Source organism: Mytilus galloprovincialis, chromosome 5, assembly GCF_965363235.1.
Source record: "Mytilus galloprovincialis chromosome 5, xbMytGall1.hap1.1, whole genome shotgun sequence".
Classification (NCBI taxonomy): domain Eukaryota; kingdom Metazoa; phylum Mollusca; class Bivalvia; order Mytilida; family Mytilidae; genus Mytilus; species Mytilus galloprovincialis.
Window position 1 is genome coordinate 34,172,084 of NC_134842.1, and position 21,220 is coordinate 34,193,303.

At 32.8% G+C, this 21,220-nt stretch overlaps 1 protein-coding gene and 1 long non-coding RNA gene across 2 annotated transcripts; both read right to left on the minus strand.

The window, feature by feature from the left end:
- Positions 1-2,481: 2,481 nt before the first annotated feature.
- LOC143075677 (uncharacterized) lies at positions 2,482-6,827 on the minus strand. The gene is made up of 2 exons (XM_076251210.1): positions 6,609-6,827; positions 2,482-4,719 (listed from the first exon to the last, which is right to left on the minus strand). Exons 1-2 carry the CDS (start codon positions 6,679-6,681, stop codon positions 2,585-2,587), a joined length of 2,208 nt encoding a protein of 735 aa, XP_076107325.1. The 5' UTR covers positions 6,682-6,827; the 3' UTR covers positions 2,482-2,584.
- A 1,845-nt stretch (positions 6,828-8,672) lies between these two features.
- On the minus strand, positions 8,673-10,176 carry LOC143074449 (uncharacterized). The gene is made up of 3 exons (XR_012977864.1): positions 9,557-10,176; positions 9,226-9,295; positions 8,673-8,904 (listed from the first exon to the last, which is right to left on the minus strand). It is a non-coding gene; the product is annotated as an uncharacterized LOC143074449 (long non-coding RNA).
- Positions 10,177-21,220: the final 11,044 nt, after the last annotated feature.

Below are 21,220 nucleotides of genomic sequence, written 5' to 3' on the forward strand. Positions count from 1 at the left end.
GCCGCCAGCGGATCACTTACTTTACCATAGGACCCTACGGGAAATACATATAAATGTCCTCTTTTAGAGAACCTCTGAATTGAATGGAGCCAAACATAGCATAAATATTCCTTATGAGATGCTGACCAAATGTTGTTACTTTGTAGCCGATCCTTCGTCCAAGATGGCCGCCAGCGGAGGACTTAGTTTAACATTGGACCCATGGAAAACCATACAAATGTCTTCTTTTTTAGAGAACCACTGAAAGGAATGAAACCAAACATTGCATGAATTTTCCATATGATGTGCTGACCAGGTGTTGCTACTTTGTAGCTGATCAATTATCCAAGATGACTGCCAGCTTGGGATTTAGTTTAACATAGGACCCATGGGAAATACATACAAATGTCTTCTTTTAGAGTACCACTGCTTGCAATGAATTTGAAACTTAATTACTACGTCATAAATGTTCCTTTTGAGGTGGTGATCAAGTTCTGCTTCATTGTTGCTGATTTACTGTTCAAGATGGCCACCCGGATTTATTACTACATGTAAATTATGGGGCCAATATTTTACCAAATTTGGCCTCACTCATTATGTAAGTATCTGTTAGATAGTAGATTTTTATCTATTTTTATCTTATTTCAATAACCTAAGTACAGTCAGGTGAGCGACACAGGCTCTTAAGAGCCTCTAGTTATGTTTGCACTTAGTCCAGTTGGATTTAAAACTCTGTGCATAGCCTTTCCATTTTGTACGATAACTTGCAGATTTGAACCATTGAATTAGGTTTTTAGCTCACCGGGTCCGAAGGGTCCCATGTGAGCTTATGCCATCACTTGACGTCAGTCGTCGTCTGTCGTCGTCGTTAACTATTTTAAAAATATTCTTCTCTGAAACTACTGGACCAAATACCTTCAAACTTACAGTGAATGTCTGATAGTATCTAGTTAATAAATTGTATCCGAGGTTTTGATCTACCAACAAACAGGGCTAAAAATAGAACATAGGGTTCAAATGCAGTTTTTGGTTTATATCTCAAAAACTAAAGCATTTAGAGCAAATCTGATAGAGGTAAAAATGTTAAACAGGTCAAGATCCACCAGCCCTGAAATTTTCAGACAAATCAAACAAACCATTGTTGGGTTGCTGCCACTAAATTGGTAATTTCAAGGATATTTTGCAGTTTTGGGTTATTATCTTGAATATTATTGAAGATAGAGATAAATTGCAAACAGCAAAAATCTTAAACATCTTCTCTGAAACAACTGGGCCTAATACTTCTAAACTTTAAATAAACTCATCATAGATACCAGGACTAAATTTTGTATATACGCCAGACGCGCGTTTCGTCTACATAAGACTCATCAGTGACGCTCGAATCCAAAATAGTTAAAAAGGCCAAAAAAAGTACGATGTTGAAGAGCATTGAAGACCAAAATTCCTAAAAGTAACTGTTTAAAGCAAAAACTGATATACATTATAGCTCAAAAATATAAATCATGTTTGATGAATGAATTGGGCTAAAAAAAAACTAGGTAAGCGATTAATTACTTGCTAAGGCTGACGTAAGTTTTAAAGTCCTTTTATTACGGTGCCTAACAGTAACCCTAACAGGTATTATATTAAACTCATAATGTTGGTGATAACTTCTGGTACAGTTTTAAACCTGCAAAGTGTTCATTATCCTTATTTATAGTTTAATTAGGAAAAATACAACAAGGTTAACAAAACAATCCCAACATTTAATACCATGCAGTTTGTTAGGGTTACAGGCTTTACTACGTTGAGTTAAAGAGCGAGAAACACGCAAAATATATAAATAGATTGCGGTGGAAATAAAATATAAGAAACATTACCTAACTCCTCATGTTAAAACACAACGTGAAGGTTATTGTTTTTACATATTTGCTGATAAAATATTTTCAACAACGTTTAATTTGCATACTTGAAATAAAGCATCTGCAATTAATTTCAGAACCCTTCTACGCATGACTAGATTACAATAAACACATCATAGAAACCAATATTAAAATTCCCTACGCCAGATTTTGCTTACAAAAGACTATCAGTGACACTTAAAAAAAAAAGTTCAAATGGCCAAATAATATTACGAAGTAGAAATACAAAAACGAAACCCTTTTTCAACTCCAAAACGAAGTTGTTGCAATTTATATAAAACAATGAACAGAGAGAAAATGGTTTAGCGAATCAAATTTTATCTAAAGAGTGTGTGTGTTTGTTTATTAACAACGTTTAATTTGCATACTTGAAATAAAGCATCTGCAATTAATTTCAGAACCCTTCTACGCATGACTAGATTACAATAAACACATCATAGAAACCAATATTAAAATTCCCTACGCCAGATTTTGCTTACAAAAGACTATCAGTGACACTTAAAAAAAAGAAGTTCAAATGGCCAAATAATATTACGAAGTAGAAATACAAAAACGAAACCCTTTTTCAACTCCAAAACGAAGTTGTTGCAATTTATATAAAACAATGAACAAAGAGAAAATGGTTTAGCGAATCAAATTTTATCTAAAGAGTGTGTGTGTTTGTTTATTAACGACGGTTTGTTCCAAATAAAACAAGCATCATTTTATTTATTTAATGTACTGAAAATTGTTTGAAATATCGAATTAGGCAACGCAAAAATTCTTCTCGTATAGTTTTCATCACATCCATAGTCATTAAAGCTATCAAAAAATCTAGATAACATTGAAACATCGATATCACGAAACCATGAAAGATCTCCATCAGATTCAATATGAAAAAAATCGTTCATCGTAAAGATTTCACTTTCACAATCATTTTGAACATTTCGTGTTATAATTCTGCCCGTGATTTTCATGATAGTTACGATTAAATCATGAACTTGTTTCTCGTATTCTGATCCAACGAAATGAACTTGTATCATTTTGTTAAACTCCTCCTCACTATGTGGTAAATCAGATTGTCTTAGATAGCATAAAAATCGCAAAAAATGACAATATACTTCAGGACAAACTTGATAAAAAAGTGCATTTCTTTGCCTATAGTCTTCTATGGATAACAAATTTAAAAAACAATTAAAAAATCTCGACAGTTCTCTCACAGATATTTTTCCGGACTTATCAGAAATAGTGATATTTTCTGTATAATAATGATTTAAACAACCTAGAAACTCAGAACTCAACTCCTTTGTCATATGTGTTGTGCTAGAACATTCCACAACAGTTTTAGTGCCAACATGGAAACATCTAAACTTGACGCTTTCTAAAACAAAACTGGTGACTTGCAAGCATTCTTGGAATTTTCCCTGATTATACAACCAGCTTGCTAGCATTGTCTTACCACACACCAAATCTGCGCTACATCCTATACACAATAAATGTATGTATAGTTTTCGTAAGGTATGTAGTTGTTTATGGGTCATTTTCTTATCATCTATTTCTAAAAAGTGACAAATGTGACTCAGAAAGCGACATCGGATAACAGGTGTATTTACCATAGATTTTACATATGATAGGAGGTATTTCTGTCGTTTAGCGATGATCATATTGCTCATAATGAGTTTTGCGTGTCTTGACAGATCTAAAATAAGTCTTAAGCATTCTTTTTTAAACTTTACATTTTGAACACAATAAAGCGATCGTATTGATAGTGGATACTTTAAAAACGTTTTAAGTTTTCTCAAGGTTGAACTTAAAGTAACCCAGCTGAATCCACTGTGCCGTATTTCGCACAAGAGCGCCAGCAATTTTTCTTTTCCTGCTGGTGTGAAACGTTCTAAAAACATATTATTGATTCGAACAAAGTAGTTTGGACAATTTTCCTCTACAATAAATTGAATCAGGCGTTCCAAGCATAAATGGAATGATAAAATAAGGAAATCGACATTCCAAATAGATTGTGGATTGTCTTCTATTACCCAGAAAATTGTGGTCTTCAAAAAGTAGGAACACAAATGTTCTGCTATATCATGATGGACGCATATTACCTCTTTTAAAATGAGTTTCAGTAATCCATATACTAACAGTTGTGTATGACTAAAAGAATGAACTAGCTCCCTTTCTGCAAATGAAAAGGATAGTCTCCATTCAATTTCTTCTGTGGTTCTAGCATCCACTTTACTACTGACAGGAACTAAATGACAACTTTGACTTTGAATATTTTGGATCATTTCCCGTGAAGGCCATCCGTATTTTCTTTTTCTAAGCACCCATTCGCTCGCAATGTTTGGCCAAGTGACAGTTTTTATACAATAAACTAAATCAAAGTCTTCTCCACAAGTTGAAGCAGTCATAGCTGGTCCATGAGGTTCCATTTGAAAAATCAATTTCATAAAAGGCACGAAAACAGAAATACTTGTTTTAAAGAAAGAACTTGAAAGCAGAGTAGACGGATAACCTCTCATCCAAGTTTCAACCAGAACGTATCCTGGTTTTAAGTCAGGTAACATTGAATCGTATCGACATGACAGCAAGGGATTCGATTTATCATCACCTTCATACGCTTCAATTGTGGAGTCTGTCATCATAATATCTGTGTCGCTTCCTTTCATATCCAAACCCTCGGCTTTACTTCCGCTTGCAAGTAGTGTATTACTCAAAAAATCTATATTATGAGGATATTTCTTATCAATTATTCTCCTGCGACACCTAACAATGTACTCATTTCCAATGTGATATGATAAAAAGCAAAACAGAATTTTGGATTGTGAGTAGAAGTTTATGAGTCGGTTTCTTTGGTTGCCTGAAAAATAATTAAACATAGAAACTGTTTTTACTACTGAAATGGCCATTTAAAACTGAACATTTTTAAATGTCTGAATTAATCGCAAGGAAAAATGTCAAGAATCTTTTTCAGTTATTCAGTACGTGTTCATTACCCTGATCCGCGCATGAGATCTAGTACATTTAATCACAAAAATACTGAATTTCGAGGAAAATGCAAAACGGAAATTCTCTCAAACGCTAAAAACACACCAAACGAAATGATAACACCTGTCATATTCCTGACTTGGTACAGGCATTTTATTATGTAGAAAATGTAGGAATGAACCTGGTTTTATAGCTAGCTAATTCTCCCACTTGAATGACAGTCGCATCAAATTCCATTATATTGACAACTATGCGCGATCAAAGCAAACATACATTAAAGGTAAAAATGTCAAAAATATAGCAGTAAACGATGGTACATTTTTAATCACTAAAAAACAAACAAATATGTAACACAGAAGCACAAAAAAGGAAAAGTTGAGACAAATTTACCATAGTACAATGATAAAATCACGGTATGAATAAGTACAGAGCCAAATCATATATGTAACAAAGAAACATAAAACGGCATATAGACAAAGCACATACTAGTAGCACAAACGAAAGACAAGCAACAAACAAGTTTTACAATAGCACAATTATAGCGGGATGTATAAGTACAGAGCCAAACTATATGTATCGAGGTAACACCAAAAGGCATATAGAAAAAGCAAATTATCAAAAATGAAAGCCAGGAATACGAGAATATCAACAATAATTACAGGATGTACAAGTACCCCAAGTATCTAAATCAAAATAAAAATATTAAACAAAGAAGCACAAAATGGCATATATTACATTTAACAACCTCGATTATTGCTTTCTTATTTATGAATTTAGTTCAGTACTGACTTATATAATTAAGAGAAAACGCCTTGCATTCGATTCAGTAGCGCCAAGAGCGTTTTCGTACGAATCCGTACATCGACAAAATAGTCGTTTGGGAATCTTCATTAGTATTCAGTGCCAGGTAAATCTATATATTTTGATATTTTATAGTTTGTGCAAATTTATAAAGCTTGTCTCACTTCATTCATTGTTGTTGATTGGGTCAGCTGATGCACGTCTCCGGGTGCGGATTTTATCGCTATAATAAAGACACATTGGGGGCCTTTGGTTTTTTTTTCTTTTTTTTTTTTATCTTTGGCTTGGTTGTTTTCACTTTGACACATTCCCAATTTCTATGCTGAATTCTATGTAGCTTCACTTATCCTTCCTCAGGGGAATTTAAAGTCTGTGTATGGAACAACGTATTAGATATAAACGAAATAAATCTATGTAATAATGAAATATTGTTGCACTAGGGTTTTCGATATCTCAAACTAGTCAAAACATTTATTAAATTTTACAATCGATACAAGGACTTTATTCGTAAATATAAATCAACATGCATACATTTTAAACGTTCACGTATTTCACATCTAATCTTTTATGGTAATATTCTTTACAAAGCTGCACAAGCATGTCGACATTCAACTCAAAAGCTAACCAAATCCTTACACAGAGTTATCAAGAAGGGATATAGTTACAATACTGTGGTCAGGTCATTAAAGATGGCATATGTTGGCTTTAATATTCAGTCACTCATAGGGTATTTGCATTGGAAATAATCACATTTATTCTAAAACCAGTTCTTTGTACGATACGGGTTATGTTTTATAATGATATGATACTTAACGCCTAACGAAAGGGAGCGTGCTTGGTATTTTCGTCATGTTTCAGATTGGGGGCCTCGGCTATTGTTTTATCTTTGGTCAGGTTATTATGACTTTGACTCATTCCCAATTTCCATTCTCAATTTAATGTAGCTCAATTTGTCCTTACCTGGCGGAATGTTAAGTCTGTCTAAATACTCATCTGTTATGTAAATATCAGGCGTCCATGGTTCATCGTACATCTTTTTGTTTTTGCTTGCAACTTCCTTGCGTAGATATCCATGAACATTTCTTTCCGATATCAAGCTATGACTCCTGTCTGTCTCAATGTTATGAATCTTTATACTGCAAGAAGTAGGAATAGCGTTCTCTGCGTTTTGAATATCGATGGGTTAATGCAACAATCTCGTATCTAGAAAGTTGTGACTTTTCAGAAACCGACATACAAAGTTTGACTGTAAATGTAAATTCTATTTTAATACAGAAATGTATCAAATTAACATAGATTGCTAAAATAGACATAGTTACTATCCTTTTATAATTTGATGCTAATTGGTTGTCAGATAAAAGATATAATTGCACTTGAAACGTTTAACGGATATATGCATTCCATAATGATTAAACAGTAATACAGATGTTTGTGTCACAAGGTCATTACTAGTGATAACAGATTTGAGCTTGTGTGGTATATCAAATTCTAAATGTTGTTTGGTAAGCATCATTGCATTTGCAAGCGATAAGAGATTGTTGAATTTGAAAAACGAATTAATATAACTAATTATTTTTTATTTGTTTTGAATTATATACTGTGAATAAATTCAAAATAACACTTGATATAATTAAAAAGATGATATAAATACAGGGAAAACTATACACAAAGTAATCATAGAAAGTGAATTAAAAATAATATATAATTATTCATAAACAACATTATTTTTTTTGACAAATTATTTTCCAATCATTTTTTTTTTGTTTGTTTTAAAAGGTTACATTATTTTAAAGAATTTATGGTAAAGGATCCTTTTTATTTTTATAATAAATACTATTATTTTCTGAAACACATGATGAAATTATATACACATAAAGAAATTGAATTTATTAATGTATTGTTTGAAGTAGTGCACTGAATCTTAAAGAAGAAAAGACAAAAATTCCAATAAAGAAAGATCGAATGTTGTTAATAAAACAAAATATAGTAATTTTTAATTCGATATAAGTGACAATTAGACTAAAATAATTCCATGTACTTGATCACAATCAAATATAACACAGCAACAATCAATGAGTTTCCTAAGGTTACGTGAATGGAAAATGAAATGCATAATTCACTATATCAGTTAATGTTATAAATGTCGCAATTGTTCTTCTTCCTAATATTCCCTTAAGTTGTATTAATATAACTGATAAACCAAGATTGTTAGATTGTATTTGTTTGGAAGACAACTGATGCAGTTTCCAGTCTTAATCATTATTCTTTTTCGGAGAAGACAACTGATGCAGTTTCCAGTCTTAATCATTATTCTTTTTCGGAGTCAATTTCATCCTCCTCAACATCGGATCTGGGAGTATATTTGGTGTTTTGTCGTCAGATTTTAATCCTTTGTAGAGGCTGTGGTACTCTCTTGGAATAACACTAGTTTTACAAAGATTCAGTAAATCTTTCTTTTTAGCAGCATATCTCTTCCGTATCTCCATTAAATTAACGGGACGACCTTTTCTCGTCTGTTCTTTCACTCTCGTTGACATCAGCCTGTTTGATAGTTGATTCTGTAACAGGGTTTACAGTGACATTAGCCTGTTGAATAGTTGATTCCGTATCAGGGTTTACAGTGACATCAGTCCGTTGGATAGTTGATTCCGTATTAGGGTTTACAGTGATATCAGCCTGTTGGATAGTTGATTCCGTATCAGCATTTACAGTGACATCAGCCTGTTGGATAGTTGATTCCGTATCAGCATTTACAGTGACATCAGCCTGTTGGATAGTTGATTCTGTATCAGGCTTTACAGTGACATTAGCCTGTTGCATAGTTGATTCCGTATCAGCATTTACAGTGACATCAGCCTGTTGGATAGTTGATTCTGTATCAGGCTTTACAGTGACATTAGCCTGTTGAATAGTTGATTCCGTATCAGGGTTTACAGTGACATCAGCTCATAGGATAGTTGATTCCGTATTAGGGTTTACAGTGATATCAGCCTGTTGGATAGTTGAATCCGTAGCAAGGTTTACAGTGACATCAGCCTGTTGGATAGTTGATTTCGTATCTGGGTTTACAGTGACATCAGCCTGTTGGATAGTTGATACCGTATCAGGATATACAGTGACATCAGCCTGTTGGATAGTTTATTCCGTATCAGGGTTTACAGTGACATCGGCCTGTTGGATAGTTTATTCCGTATCAAAGTTTCCTCCAAGTTATCATCTGAGGACCACTATATGTCTGCCATATTCTTTTTTATATCTACAACAGATACGAAATGTAATGCAGATATTTTCTTTCAAACATTTTTCCTTAAACATATATAATCTAGTATTATTATATTAAATGTTACATAATTTTTGTATATATGAAATAATCGTGTACAAGTGTTTTGTATTTGAAATGCTTAAAATAGTAAATAGATATATATTTTCTTACATACTTATGCAGCTTATTTATCTTTTAAAAAAAGTCATATGTTACGATTTATTTTTTGCATTTAAAAAATATATACTTAATTTGTATGTTTCATTAAAAAATTGATTCATTTTTCAATATACTACTTTTTCCGTATAAACTTACCAAATAATATCTGTAGGCATACATTTTTTTCTTTTTCTTTTTTCTCTTGTCTCAAATAATATAGATGCGACTGCAAAAACAAAACAAAAAACATGCGCTTATTGTTACTAACGAAATTTACAAAGATACAAACATCTTTAATTTATTATCTTTTTAAATATTTTTCTCTAAGAAACAGCTAGGTTTAATAAATTGTACGGTAAATAATTATGTTATGTTATAATTTCAATTTAAAAACGTAAATTAAAATGTAAAAGTTATTAAAGTATAATTGAATTAAAAATTAATTATCTATCTTAATATGCATTATTTTTAAACAAAATATACAAACCTTTTTTTCTAATTTGCAGCTTTTTTGCTGAATATCAAAATTCCATGTCAAAACCCATCATCAATCAAAACAATTACTTGGTTTAATCTCAGTTGATGTTTATATTATCTAATATGAGGTCATGCCAGTAACATTTAATTGACCTTGCTTGTTTGATAACCTGCTGATATTCACATTTCTTTAACAGCTGCAATACATTATCTGATGTTGTGGGGGAAATGGTTTTAGGTGTTGAAATAAATAAATCAAAATGTCAATTGCAATATGAAGGTAGTACTTGTTACAGTGTTGAGGCATATACATTTTCATACATTGTTTGTTAATAGGAATGCAACACACCTTATAGTTAGATATTTTGTTGAGGCGCTTGGTGCAAGCTATTTAATTTTAAGAATAAATCGTTCATTCTTATAGTAATACGAGATAAGTCGTTCATGTTGGCATACTTTCGTTATCAAACTTATAATAGATTGATGAACATGTCAATTAAAAATTTGTTTTATGACCAATTGCTCTAAAAAATTTCGGGAATATTATATAATACTTTTGTCTTTAAAAAATCATATAATCTCAAAACTGCAAAATTTTGAGTTAAGAGGTTGATGCATTAACCCCTCGATATGGATTCGTTGAATTTCGTCTGTAGACAGATCGTTACTCTTTGAAGACTTCTTATTCACAAAGTCGTTCACAAAGATGACTGAATGATACTGAGAGTAACTACTGTATAATTCTTTTCGTACCTGAGTAATCTTACTCTGGTACCATACATTTCTCAATAAACTTGTATTTGTTGATATTTTCTTGGTAAAATAACCGTATACATTTTGGTTGGACATTGTTGTATTGATAGATTTTTCAGCTGTATACTGAAAAATATAACGCTTAAGTTACAGGCAAACATTGTAATTATAATGTTCTTATGTATTAAAAAGAAAAATAAGATGACGTTTTTCAAGTCAACAGACTATACTAGAAATTTTGGTCACTTAATCATTGATCAATTAGGATGTGACATGACGCCAAATTTTTATACATCCCGAAAAGCCAAACGGAAGTCAACTGCTTTCAATTTTTTTAAGATTTAGATTTGTGTTACAACAACCCAAACATAATTCAGAACATATAAGTGGAATCACATATAAGCGACCTTAATCTTGTTAAAATCATGGTAAATACAAAAAGGCAAAAATTAATAAAACACCACCAAGGAGAACTTATTTGTTCATGGAAGGTATAAGATCAGACCTAGAATCATATCGCAAGCAATTCAAGGAAGACAGTAGTAAGAACGACGTTGAAGCATTGTGATATCCGTTTAACACTAAGGAACGAAACAATTGTGAGGAGCATACCTTCTAAACAGATTGTAACAAGATGGAACTTTCCCTGGACGACAACAGAAAGAAAACATAGATTGTTAAATAAAGTCACAAATCAGAAAACAACAACACCGATAGATATTAAACATTACAGGTCAGATTTTCTTAGGAAGAGTTTCCTATAGATTACAATAAAAATATTGAAGACTGTACCAGGAATTATCAAACAACTGACAAGTATCAACTCACACATATATACAGGGACCGGAGATTAGAATATACAACACATCAATAAATACAGGATCAGTACCCTCCAACTGGTTTGTCGGAAATACTATCAACATTTTTTTAAAGGGATACAAAACAGGTCAACCAAACAACCGACCTGTTTCCCTTACGTCTGTACAATGTAAAATTACTCTTTAGTGCACTATGGACCATTTATATGGAAATAAATTCCTGCCATCATAACAGTTTGAATTTCGAAAGTACCACTGATGTGAACAGCAACTCACCAGCACTGCTAAAGATCAACGCAAATAAGAGATCAGAAACGCTAAGCAAATACAGTTCGAAGAGACCGGACGCAAGTATAAACGCCCGTTGTTTATGTTTGACGCCGGAAGTATACCTATGACGTCACGTAGTGTAGGGACCAAAGAAGATAACATTTTTTCGCGGATTTTTTTTTAATGAAGATTTTACACTGAAATTATGATTGAAATTTAATTATGAACTTGTTTTGCATTAGAATAGAGATAACTGTATTGTATTTGAAGCTTTGCGGACGTCCATCGGTAGTTTTACTGTCGCAAATACCCGTTTACCTGTTTCCGCTCCGCGTCGCCAGGTAAACTAAATTTGCGACAGTAAAACTACCGATGGACGTCCGCAAAGCTTCAAATACAATACAGTTATCTCTTAAATGACATTTAATCTATTCAGTCTGAATATGGTTATACTGACCAGTTTACCTTGAATTATATTTTTAGAATCTTGATAAATGCTATATATCTTTATGGAAAATACAGTTGTATATAATTTTCTCACATTATATCAATAGAATAAGCAAGATTTGGTTAGATTATTTGATTGATTGAAAGGAGAAATGTGAATCGGTATGCATGATAACTACAACTAATTAATCATAAAATGCGTTAAAGACATTAAAGATTGATGAATAATCATTATTGAATAATCTTAAATAATAGATAATAACTGAGTGAAAGGATATAAAACTGAACGAAAGAGTTTTACTTGTGTATAAATAGGAAGTAGCTAAATGGCTAAATATTTATTTTAAAGCTTAATTTTTTGAGCCTTTAAGGGAAACATTTTTTGTATGTTTAGTGTTTGTTCGTATAAAGATTTCATATCGTAAACATTGAACACAAAAGTTATAAATTCATGTTGATCTTCAAGTTGATATTTGATGTAGCCATATGGTATACAAATAATCTTGTGCCCTCAAATTAACACTTCATGTAAGCAAAGACACTTGAAAAAAATGTATTATGTAGTTTTAAAATTTAGATACAAATTTGCTTATTTTGTTTACTAAACTTTTCCTACTTGCTGCATAAGTTATTTTAATGCTTTACTGTTTTGCTTCATTTACTAATATATAAGAATTCATGTAGAGCATATTTTTCTTGCATGGTAACATAATAAATAGCACAGTTAAGTTTATAAAATACATAAACTAATTCATATAAGACGTAATTTTAAGTTGAGTATTTGAGACTGAAAATATAGATGTAATTGAGAATGACAATAGTATTTTACTTAGCAATGTCCTTGTTCATAGTCATGTCAGAGCTATCTTTCATAGCACTAGTATTTCCGCGTTTTGTAGGGTTTTTATATGAGACTGTTATTTTGTTTAAGTCACTAACAGTGTAGATCCTTGGGAAAAAAATATGGGGGGGGGGAGGGATTCGCTTTGCCCCGCCCTGCCTGAATCTGGCCCTGCATCAGACTTTTAATAAAGAATCGATATACAATTATAACCGAGTGAGTGTTATACTCATGCCTATTTCCACTTTGTTATTGATGGGATGTTTTTACAACTTGTCTGAAAATGTTTATTTATGAACATTTGTAGTCATTGTAAACTATTTTGTCAAAGTAAAAGAAAATAGCAGAGGAAATCTATTGCATAATAATGATACACCTAAAAGGTAACAAGACAACTAAATCAGTAGTCTACATGTCTATGTAAGCATCTTACCATTGTGTTAGCTGTTATAAGTGCTTCTCGCGTTTTGTAAATTGAAAACAACAATTTCTTAGTATCACAGAAATACTTGACTCCGAGGAAAATTCAAAACGGAAAGTCCCTAATCAAATAGCAAAATCAAATGATAAAATACATCAAACGAAAAGACAAGAACTGCGCTTTTTATAGCGTTAAATAAATGAGCATTCTTATTTCAATGTCCTATGGTCTTCAATTGACTCTTTGTATCGCATATTTAAAGGAAGAGGTATAGGCCAACTTATACTTAGCGGTAAATACTTTAATTCACAATGAGAAAAATAAATATAAGAGTATTAGCCGTACATCACATATCATAACAAAAAATATAAAATAAAGTTTTTGAATTCAATTTCGCTCATAATTTTGTTCTTGTCCGATTTCTTTTTAATAATATCTTTTTTATTCTTTATTGTTTTTTCTAAACTCCACGCATGAATGAATGCAGATAACATTTCCAATATGATGTATCTGTTTTCGTAACAGCCTTAGCAACATTACCAACATATGTCAAATCAGTGAATAAATAGTATAATGTCCCTAAACGCATTAATTACAAGTGCTTACAATAGCAAAGTAAAGGCTTTTACGAAAAGACTTCCTGTTTCAATAAAACACGGGCCTAATCGGGTTGCCCTCTTTCCTTAGAGACATACCTCATGCTACTTTTGATCCAATTTTATACATCATGTTCTTTCTCTCCTTATTATCTTTATTGATACACTTTTATCCCTTCTGTTCTGTGAATTAAACCCGGATATAATAAGAAAATTCAGTAAACACGTTTATGTACAGTACATTAATGAATTTACATGTAATGGGTATAAAGGTAATGATTTTTTATCAACACGTATATTATTTATATTGAATGTACAAAAGAGTTATTCAGCCGTAGAGAGGGATTTAAACTCATATTGAATATTTCTAACCCACTTTTACTTAATTGTAAAGTGACATTAACTATTAAATGCCATTAATAAAAAACCTACCTAAAACATTACTATAGTGCCTAACAAGATTTTGTGAGGTAGACGAAATTGACTTTAAAACGATCGTATTGACTTTTGATGTCCACAAATAGGCAGATCGGAAATATTTTGACTTCATTTACTTACTACTTAAGTTTGGGATTAATTGTGATTAACATATTTCAATGAGACTGAACAATGCTTTTTTTTGTTATGATAAATAATAATTTTACCTGCCGTAGCCGTGCGTAAATTGTATTTCGGCTTTTCTCTTAGGAAAATTACTTTTTTAATGAACAAAACGTCTTATTTGTAAACTTTCTCTTTAATCTCCACAATAGGCTTTTAAAAAATAATATATCAACTGTGTAGTCGGAAAATTTTGTGAAAATAGAAGAAGTGGCAATTCTTACCTTTCATACCTTAACTTTCATTGATAAACATAATATTGACTCGTCCAGTGTCCAGTTTGAAGGTCATTTTAGTTACCGTACACATGCATGCAGGTTCTTATTATCAATAGTCATGTATGAAAATCATTAACAAGTTTAAAAGTTAACTAATAACAAGTTAATCCAATCAAATTGCGTACGAATTAATAACAATGACCAGTCCACATCATAAAAAGTAATAGGGGTAAACTGGGTAGGGAGAAAATGTCAGATATTTTAAGTTCATTATTTTGCAATAACGAATAAAAATTTGTAAACCAACAGATTTGCTATAATTCCATAAACATGTCGTTCTGTATTGGTATAGTTTTTGGATCTTTTCTTTGCGTATTTAAGGCTGTAGAAAGTTTGGGCTTCAAAAGTCAACACAATTATTGACTTTATACAGAAAATTCGCCTTTTTAAAAGATTGCATGTTTCACAAATAATAAGCGACAACAAAGTAAAATCATTTTTTTAAACACTACAAAACAAATTATACAGATTGATGCAGTGGTATTGTCATAAATTGCGTTGGAGTGAACAGTGGTACAGCAAACGTCGAATTCCCTCACACAATGTTATCACACACTATAAATCATATACTATTCGTAAGCATATTATCTGTACTACCATATTTGCCAGGTCGTAAAATATTCGTGCGGTACAGTCCTCGCCCAATCAAGATTCAAGTCAAGGATTGATAATTTTGATTTCAGGTTTTAAAGGCTAGCAATATTTATTTGGTATCTTTAGCACTATTTACATGATTTATTAGGTATCTTTTACAGTATTTATTTGGTATCTTTAGCATAATTCATAATATTTTAAAACAAACATAGTCACTGTTTTAACGCACTTTTAAATATTCAAGATAGATTTTTAATTAACGGCGACTTTTTGCAGCATTTCCATTAAAAATGATGAAATAAATGAAAATGAAAATACCTGTTTGCGTTTCAGCTGTATATCATCACAAATGAAATATTTCTTTTGTAGAAGCTTATATTATGTAAATATAAGCGCTGTTTATTTAATGACACATCATAGTCTGCATGGGTGTAGCACAGGTGGTACTGATAATCCTCTGACTACATGATCACTCCTTATTTGGTTATGAGGCAAGGAGTGATACATTACATTCTCAAATTTCCCAAGGATGCTAGGTAGTTGGTCATTTTGAGTTTTGCTGCTGACAGGGAAAGTCAAACATTAGTTGTCATAAAGTTACAAAATATCATTTTTAAACATAATATTAACTAGGTGTTAATATCCGTTATTATTGCAATATTGCAATTGGACATTTGTGTTTATCTTCATATATATATATATGTGAGTACGAACTACACTGCTTAAAATCTTTCAATATTGGATCGTTGCAATATTATTTTACAAAAAGGAACTTAGTGTTTTAAAATTGTTAAAAAATTTAACATTCCGTTCACGTACTGTATAGCATTTGAAAGAACTTTCCCGTAAATACAAATATACTGAACTTTTCATAATTATGGCTTCCAGACGTAATTCAAGGAACCAGCCGTATTCAAATAGACATTTGGACCTGAATAATCCAGACAATTGGACGTCCCAGCAACTGAGGTTAAAACTACAGCAGCTGGGGATTGTTGTTCCCAAGAATATTGCTAAAACCGTTCTTAAACAATTTTATTTAGAAAATAAAGATCGCCAAAATGGCAATGTTAATATTGCCCAGAACGAGGAAGATGTTAGTGATCCAGAACGTGCCGTACCGAATCCTATAACACAACACTCCGGGATTGCCTCAGCCTCAGCGTGTGCCTCAGACAGTACCGCAAATGTGACCGACGGATTGCGTAATCCAACAACAGCTGATGAAAGTAGTTCGCGGAGCAATGTCAACGAAGCAACCGGAAGTGCACATTTCGACAGCGTCGGTGGCAACAACATGGCTGCAATCATGCAGTCCTTCAGCATTGTGTCACAGTCCGTTGCACAATGTGCGTCCGGTCTCCAACAGACAGTTAGCCTTCTTGCTAATCAAAAATGCACAGAAAGCAGTTCTTCCAAGAAATTTGATCTCGCCCAGTGGTACCACAACAGAAACGCAGAGGACGCACCACTCATCATGAATGGAGCCATACAAAGCCGGCAAACACCACCCTCATTAGGATACTTGTCAAATACACCGGGTACGACAGGTGTGCGGTCGGATTCATTTTCCAACGTAGATATTGTGGCACCATCGGTACAGAGGAATATAATTGAGGGTAAGGACGTTAATTTAGGCACTCTCCTCATTCCTAATTTTGAAGCTCCTATGACCCATTCAATAATTGCCGATGGGTTGCATGTAAACATGGCCAACAAACCCGATCCGAGATTAAATAGGCATCTTTCCATCCAAGAATTCATCCAAGCTTTTGGGAAATTCAAAAGAATAATGTGTAATGCATATCCAGAACGTAGGGAGGAACTAGATGCTTACGAAGCCGACATAATCAACATCCATAATTTCCATGGCCTTAAATTTTATGATTACCATAAAATATTTTCCGCTAAAGCTGCAGCTCTCTTGAGAGAGAAACGGGTTAAAGTTGATTGGAGTCTCCGCGACCGTGATATTCTTTCATTGATTACAGCAGGATCCTCAGTAAATGTGTGTAAAATCTGTAATTTAATTGATCATGCTACACAATACTGCCCGTTGCAATCATCAGTCCAGTTTGAAAATCCTTCTTCAAGATCATCTTCATCTAGTAACCTACAATCGGTAGACAAGCAAGGTCGTTCAAGAGTATTTCATGAAGGTCGGGAAATGTGCAATAATTTCAATAATCCCAAAGGTTGTTATAGGAAAGTGTGTTATCTACTCCACCAGTGTACAAAATGTCGTGCAACAGGCCATGGTGCCGCAACCTGTAGGAAATCCAATGGCAACGTGTCTATTCATTCCGCAACATCTTCTATGTCCTCTAAGGGGAATAAATCGGAGAAAACAAATTCAGGATGACTATCCAAGGAAAATTTCTTGTGTAAAGCTTCAACACCAATAAATGTTGATAAATTGGAGGAAGAGTTATCACCACATCCTGATAAAAATTTTGTATTATATCTATGTAATGGTCTAAGACAGGGTTTTGATTGTTTAGTTCACGGGGACATTTCAGAATCTAAAGAGTGTAAAAATAATTTTTCTGCAAGGTCTCAGGTTAAAGTCGTATCAGAATTAATTAAGACTGAATGCAAAAAAGGCTTTGTACATGGACCTTTTCAGTCCGTACCTTTTGCAAATTATAGAGTTAGTCCACTTGGGGTTGCTGAAGGAAAATATTCTGGGAAGAAACGTTTGATTTTAGATCTTTCATCTCCACATGACAATGACAACTTTCTAAGTATTAATGACATGATTGATAAAGAAGAATGTTCCATGTCTTATGTTAAAATTGATGATGCTATAAGAATTATTCTAAAATTAGGTAGAAACAGTACACTTTGTAAATACGACATATCAGATGCGTTCAAAATTTGTCCTTACTTGCCATCCCAGTGGCCTTTATTTTGTTTCAAATGGCAGTCTTTTTATTATTATTATGTAAGATTAACTTTTGGCTGTCGGTCTAGTCCTAAAATTTTCGACACCGTATCACAAGCAATTTGCCATATTGCAGAGAAAAATTATAAGATTAAGAACATTTTACATTTACTTGATGATTTTCTTACTATTGATCACCCAAGTGAAGATGGTGAAAGAAGTATGGCTATAATGATGACAATTTTTAAACGTTTAAATATTCCAATAGCCAAACACAAGACTGAAGGACCAGTTACTTGTCTCGAGTACTTAGGTATTATTATAGATTCAAACAAAATGGAAGCAAGACTTCCAAATATTAAAGTACAGAGAATATGTGAGTTTATTTCCAAATTGTTGTCAAAATCATCATGTACAAAGAGACAGTTATTACAGTTGTTGGGACATTTTAATTTTGCCACAAGAGTTATTTTACCTGGCAGATCTTTTTTGTCATACCTTATTAATTTGTCAACTACTGTTAAACATTTAAATGAATTTGTACATTTAACTAAAGAATGTAAGGTAGATTTAGAATTTTGGTTAAGATTTTTGTCAAACTGGAATGGTATTACTATGTTTCATGATTGTTATTTCACATCCAGTTATGACTTGAATTATATACAGATGCTGCTTCTACAATAGGATTTGGGGGATATTTTCAAGGCAAAGGGTTCTCTTCTTATTGGCCTGTTAATTTACCTACTTTAACTGAAAATTCGTCTATGACGTTCCTTGAGGTATACCCTATTGTAATAGCAGCATTGTTATGGGGCCACCTCTGGCCCTGTAAAAAGATATTATTTTGGTGTGATAATGAAGCTACTGTTGCTATTGTCAGAAAGGGACGCTCTAAATGTTTAGAAATTATGAAACTTATGCGTCAATTAACATGGTGTGCAGCTCAGTTTAATTTTCATTTTAGTGCTGAACATGTACCTGGTCATATAAACCAAATTTCTGATGCTTTGTCTCGTTTTCAGATGACTCGTTTCCGAAAACTGGCCCCCCAGGCAGACCAGAACCCTCATATATGCCCCAGTGTGTCAGAAGTAATGTGGTCTTAACAAACACAGTCAACAAACTATGGTCTAATGCAGTAGCTATGAGGACAAGAGCTGTTTATGAGGCAGGATATAACCATTTCAAAACATTTCTACTTTTAAATGGGGTCAACCTGAATGGGAACAAATTACCTCCCATATCTGAAGAACTTTTAATTTATTTTGTTAGTCATTGTTTTCAAATTCTGAAATTACAATATTCTACTATTAAGCTGTATATTTGTGGTATTAGATACATGTGTCTCAAGGAAAACATCCCCTCACCATTTCAATCATCAGACAAAGACCACAAATCAATGGTTCGACTATCTTTATTTTTAAAGTCGGTTAAACGTTCACAAAAACAGTCAGTTAGGCCAAGATTTCCAATTACTTCTGACATACTAAAGCAAATGTGTGTTAAACTGAAGAGAGGCTTTTTTCAGAATTTATAGACTTAATGCTGGAAACTGTTTGTATTATAGCATTTCATGGTTTTTTACGTTGTGGTGAATTTACTGTAGATAATGCATCTAACTTTGATTCAGAATCTAATTTATGTGTTTCTGATGTTACATTTTATGAAGATTTTGCAATTCTTCATCTAAAGCAGTCTAAAACAGATCCTTTTAGGAAAGGCATTGACATACAACTGCATAGGTTAAATAATATCCTATGCCCTTATACAACTTTAAAGAACTACTTACAAATAAGATCAGTTAAAGGGAAATGTGAACTTTCAGATCCTTTGTTCATTAATGAAAATTTGTCAGCTTTAGAAAGAAAATATTTTATTACAAATTTAAAAATTTTATTAGAAGACTGCGGATACTAAGCAGAGCTATATAATGGTCATTCCTTTCGTATAGGTGCAGCAACTAGTGCTGGAAAAGCTAATGTTGAAGATCACTTAATTAAAACATTGGGTAGATGGAGTTCTGATAGTTATTGTCGCTATATAAGAACAGATAAAACTTCTATTAAGAATGCACAACAACAAATTTGTAACAGTTGAAAATTTTCTAACAGTAATTATGTATGTCTTCATATACTTGCATGTATATATATATGTATGTAAATCTATGTAGCATTAAGAATAACTCTTACTTATTTTATTTCATGCACTAGTTAGTTGTGTATATGTAATATCATTAAACTATGTACAGCTTAAATTGTGTTTCATAGAATTCCACAGTGTGTAGTTGAAGGTTAATCCATTCCATTACCCATTTTTCCCCATTTATTATCTTGGGGGTCACTCAGCTGTTTCACACCTGACTTTTTGGACCCTTTCGAAATTGACCACTGGTCTAATTTCCCATTTCCCCCAAGTCATTAAATGTAATACATCTACATTTATTTCTCTCTCCACCGTCAATCTACCCCCCTTTATCGTAGCCACCTGCTATGAGATGGAGCAACGCTTCATACCCTTATAGGAACTCATCTGGTTCCGGTTGGTTGACGGAGTGTCCATGTCCATGGGGCTTGGTCCATCTATACCAAGTGTCGTCGACAGGGCCTGGAGCTAAATTTCCCTTTGCTGAGTACTTGACTCCCAAGGGCCAAATTATTTATATGTTTTATTAATAAAAAATAGAAATTAAATAATCTTGTTGTCAGCAGAAAACTCATTGATATAATGTTCGGTTTACTAGATTCTCTGTTTCAATCTTAAAGGGATGTCTATGTCTGAAGGTCATGTTAAATGTCAGTTTGTCAACACTCCAGGAGTATGTTAAGAAATAAGTTACAAATACAGGGTATAAAGAACACCAGAGAACACCTAAACAAGAGAGCTACAAATACAGGGTATAAAAGAATACTAGAGGACACCTAAACAAGAGAGCTACAAATACAGGGTATAAAAGAATCACCAAGAACACCTCTTAAAAAGAGGAGTTCTTAAAAGGTCACAGTTTACTGAATCATGAGAAACACCTAAACAAGAGGCAACTAGCTAAACAAGATACATGAATCATAGCAATAAACCACAGAAATAGATTACAGACTTAACAATGAATAAGTCATCACTTGCTGCATCCGTCGTTGTTGTCAATGTCATGGTTATTTCTGTTTCAATTGGGATT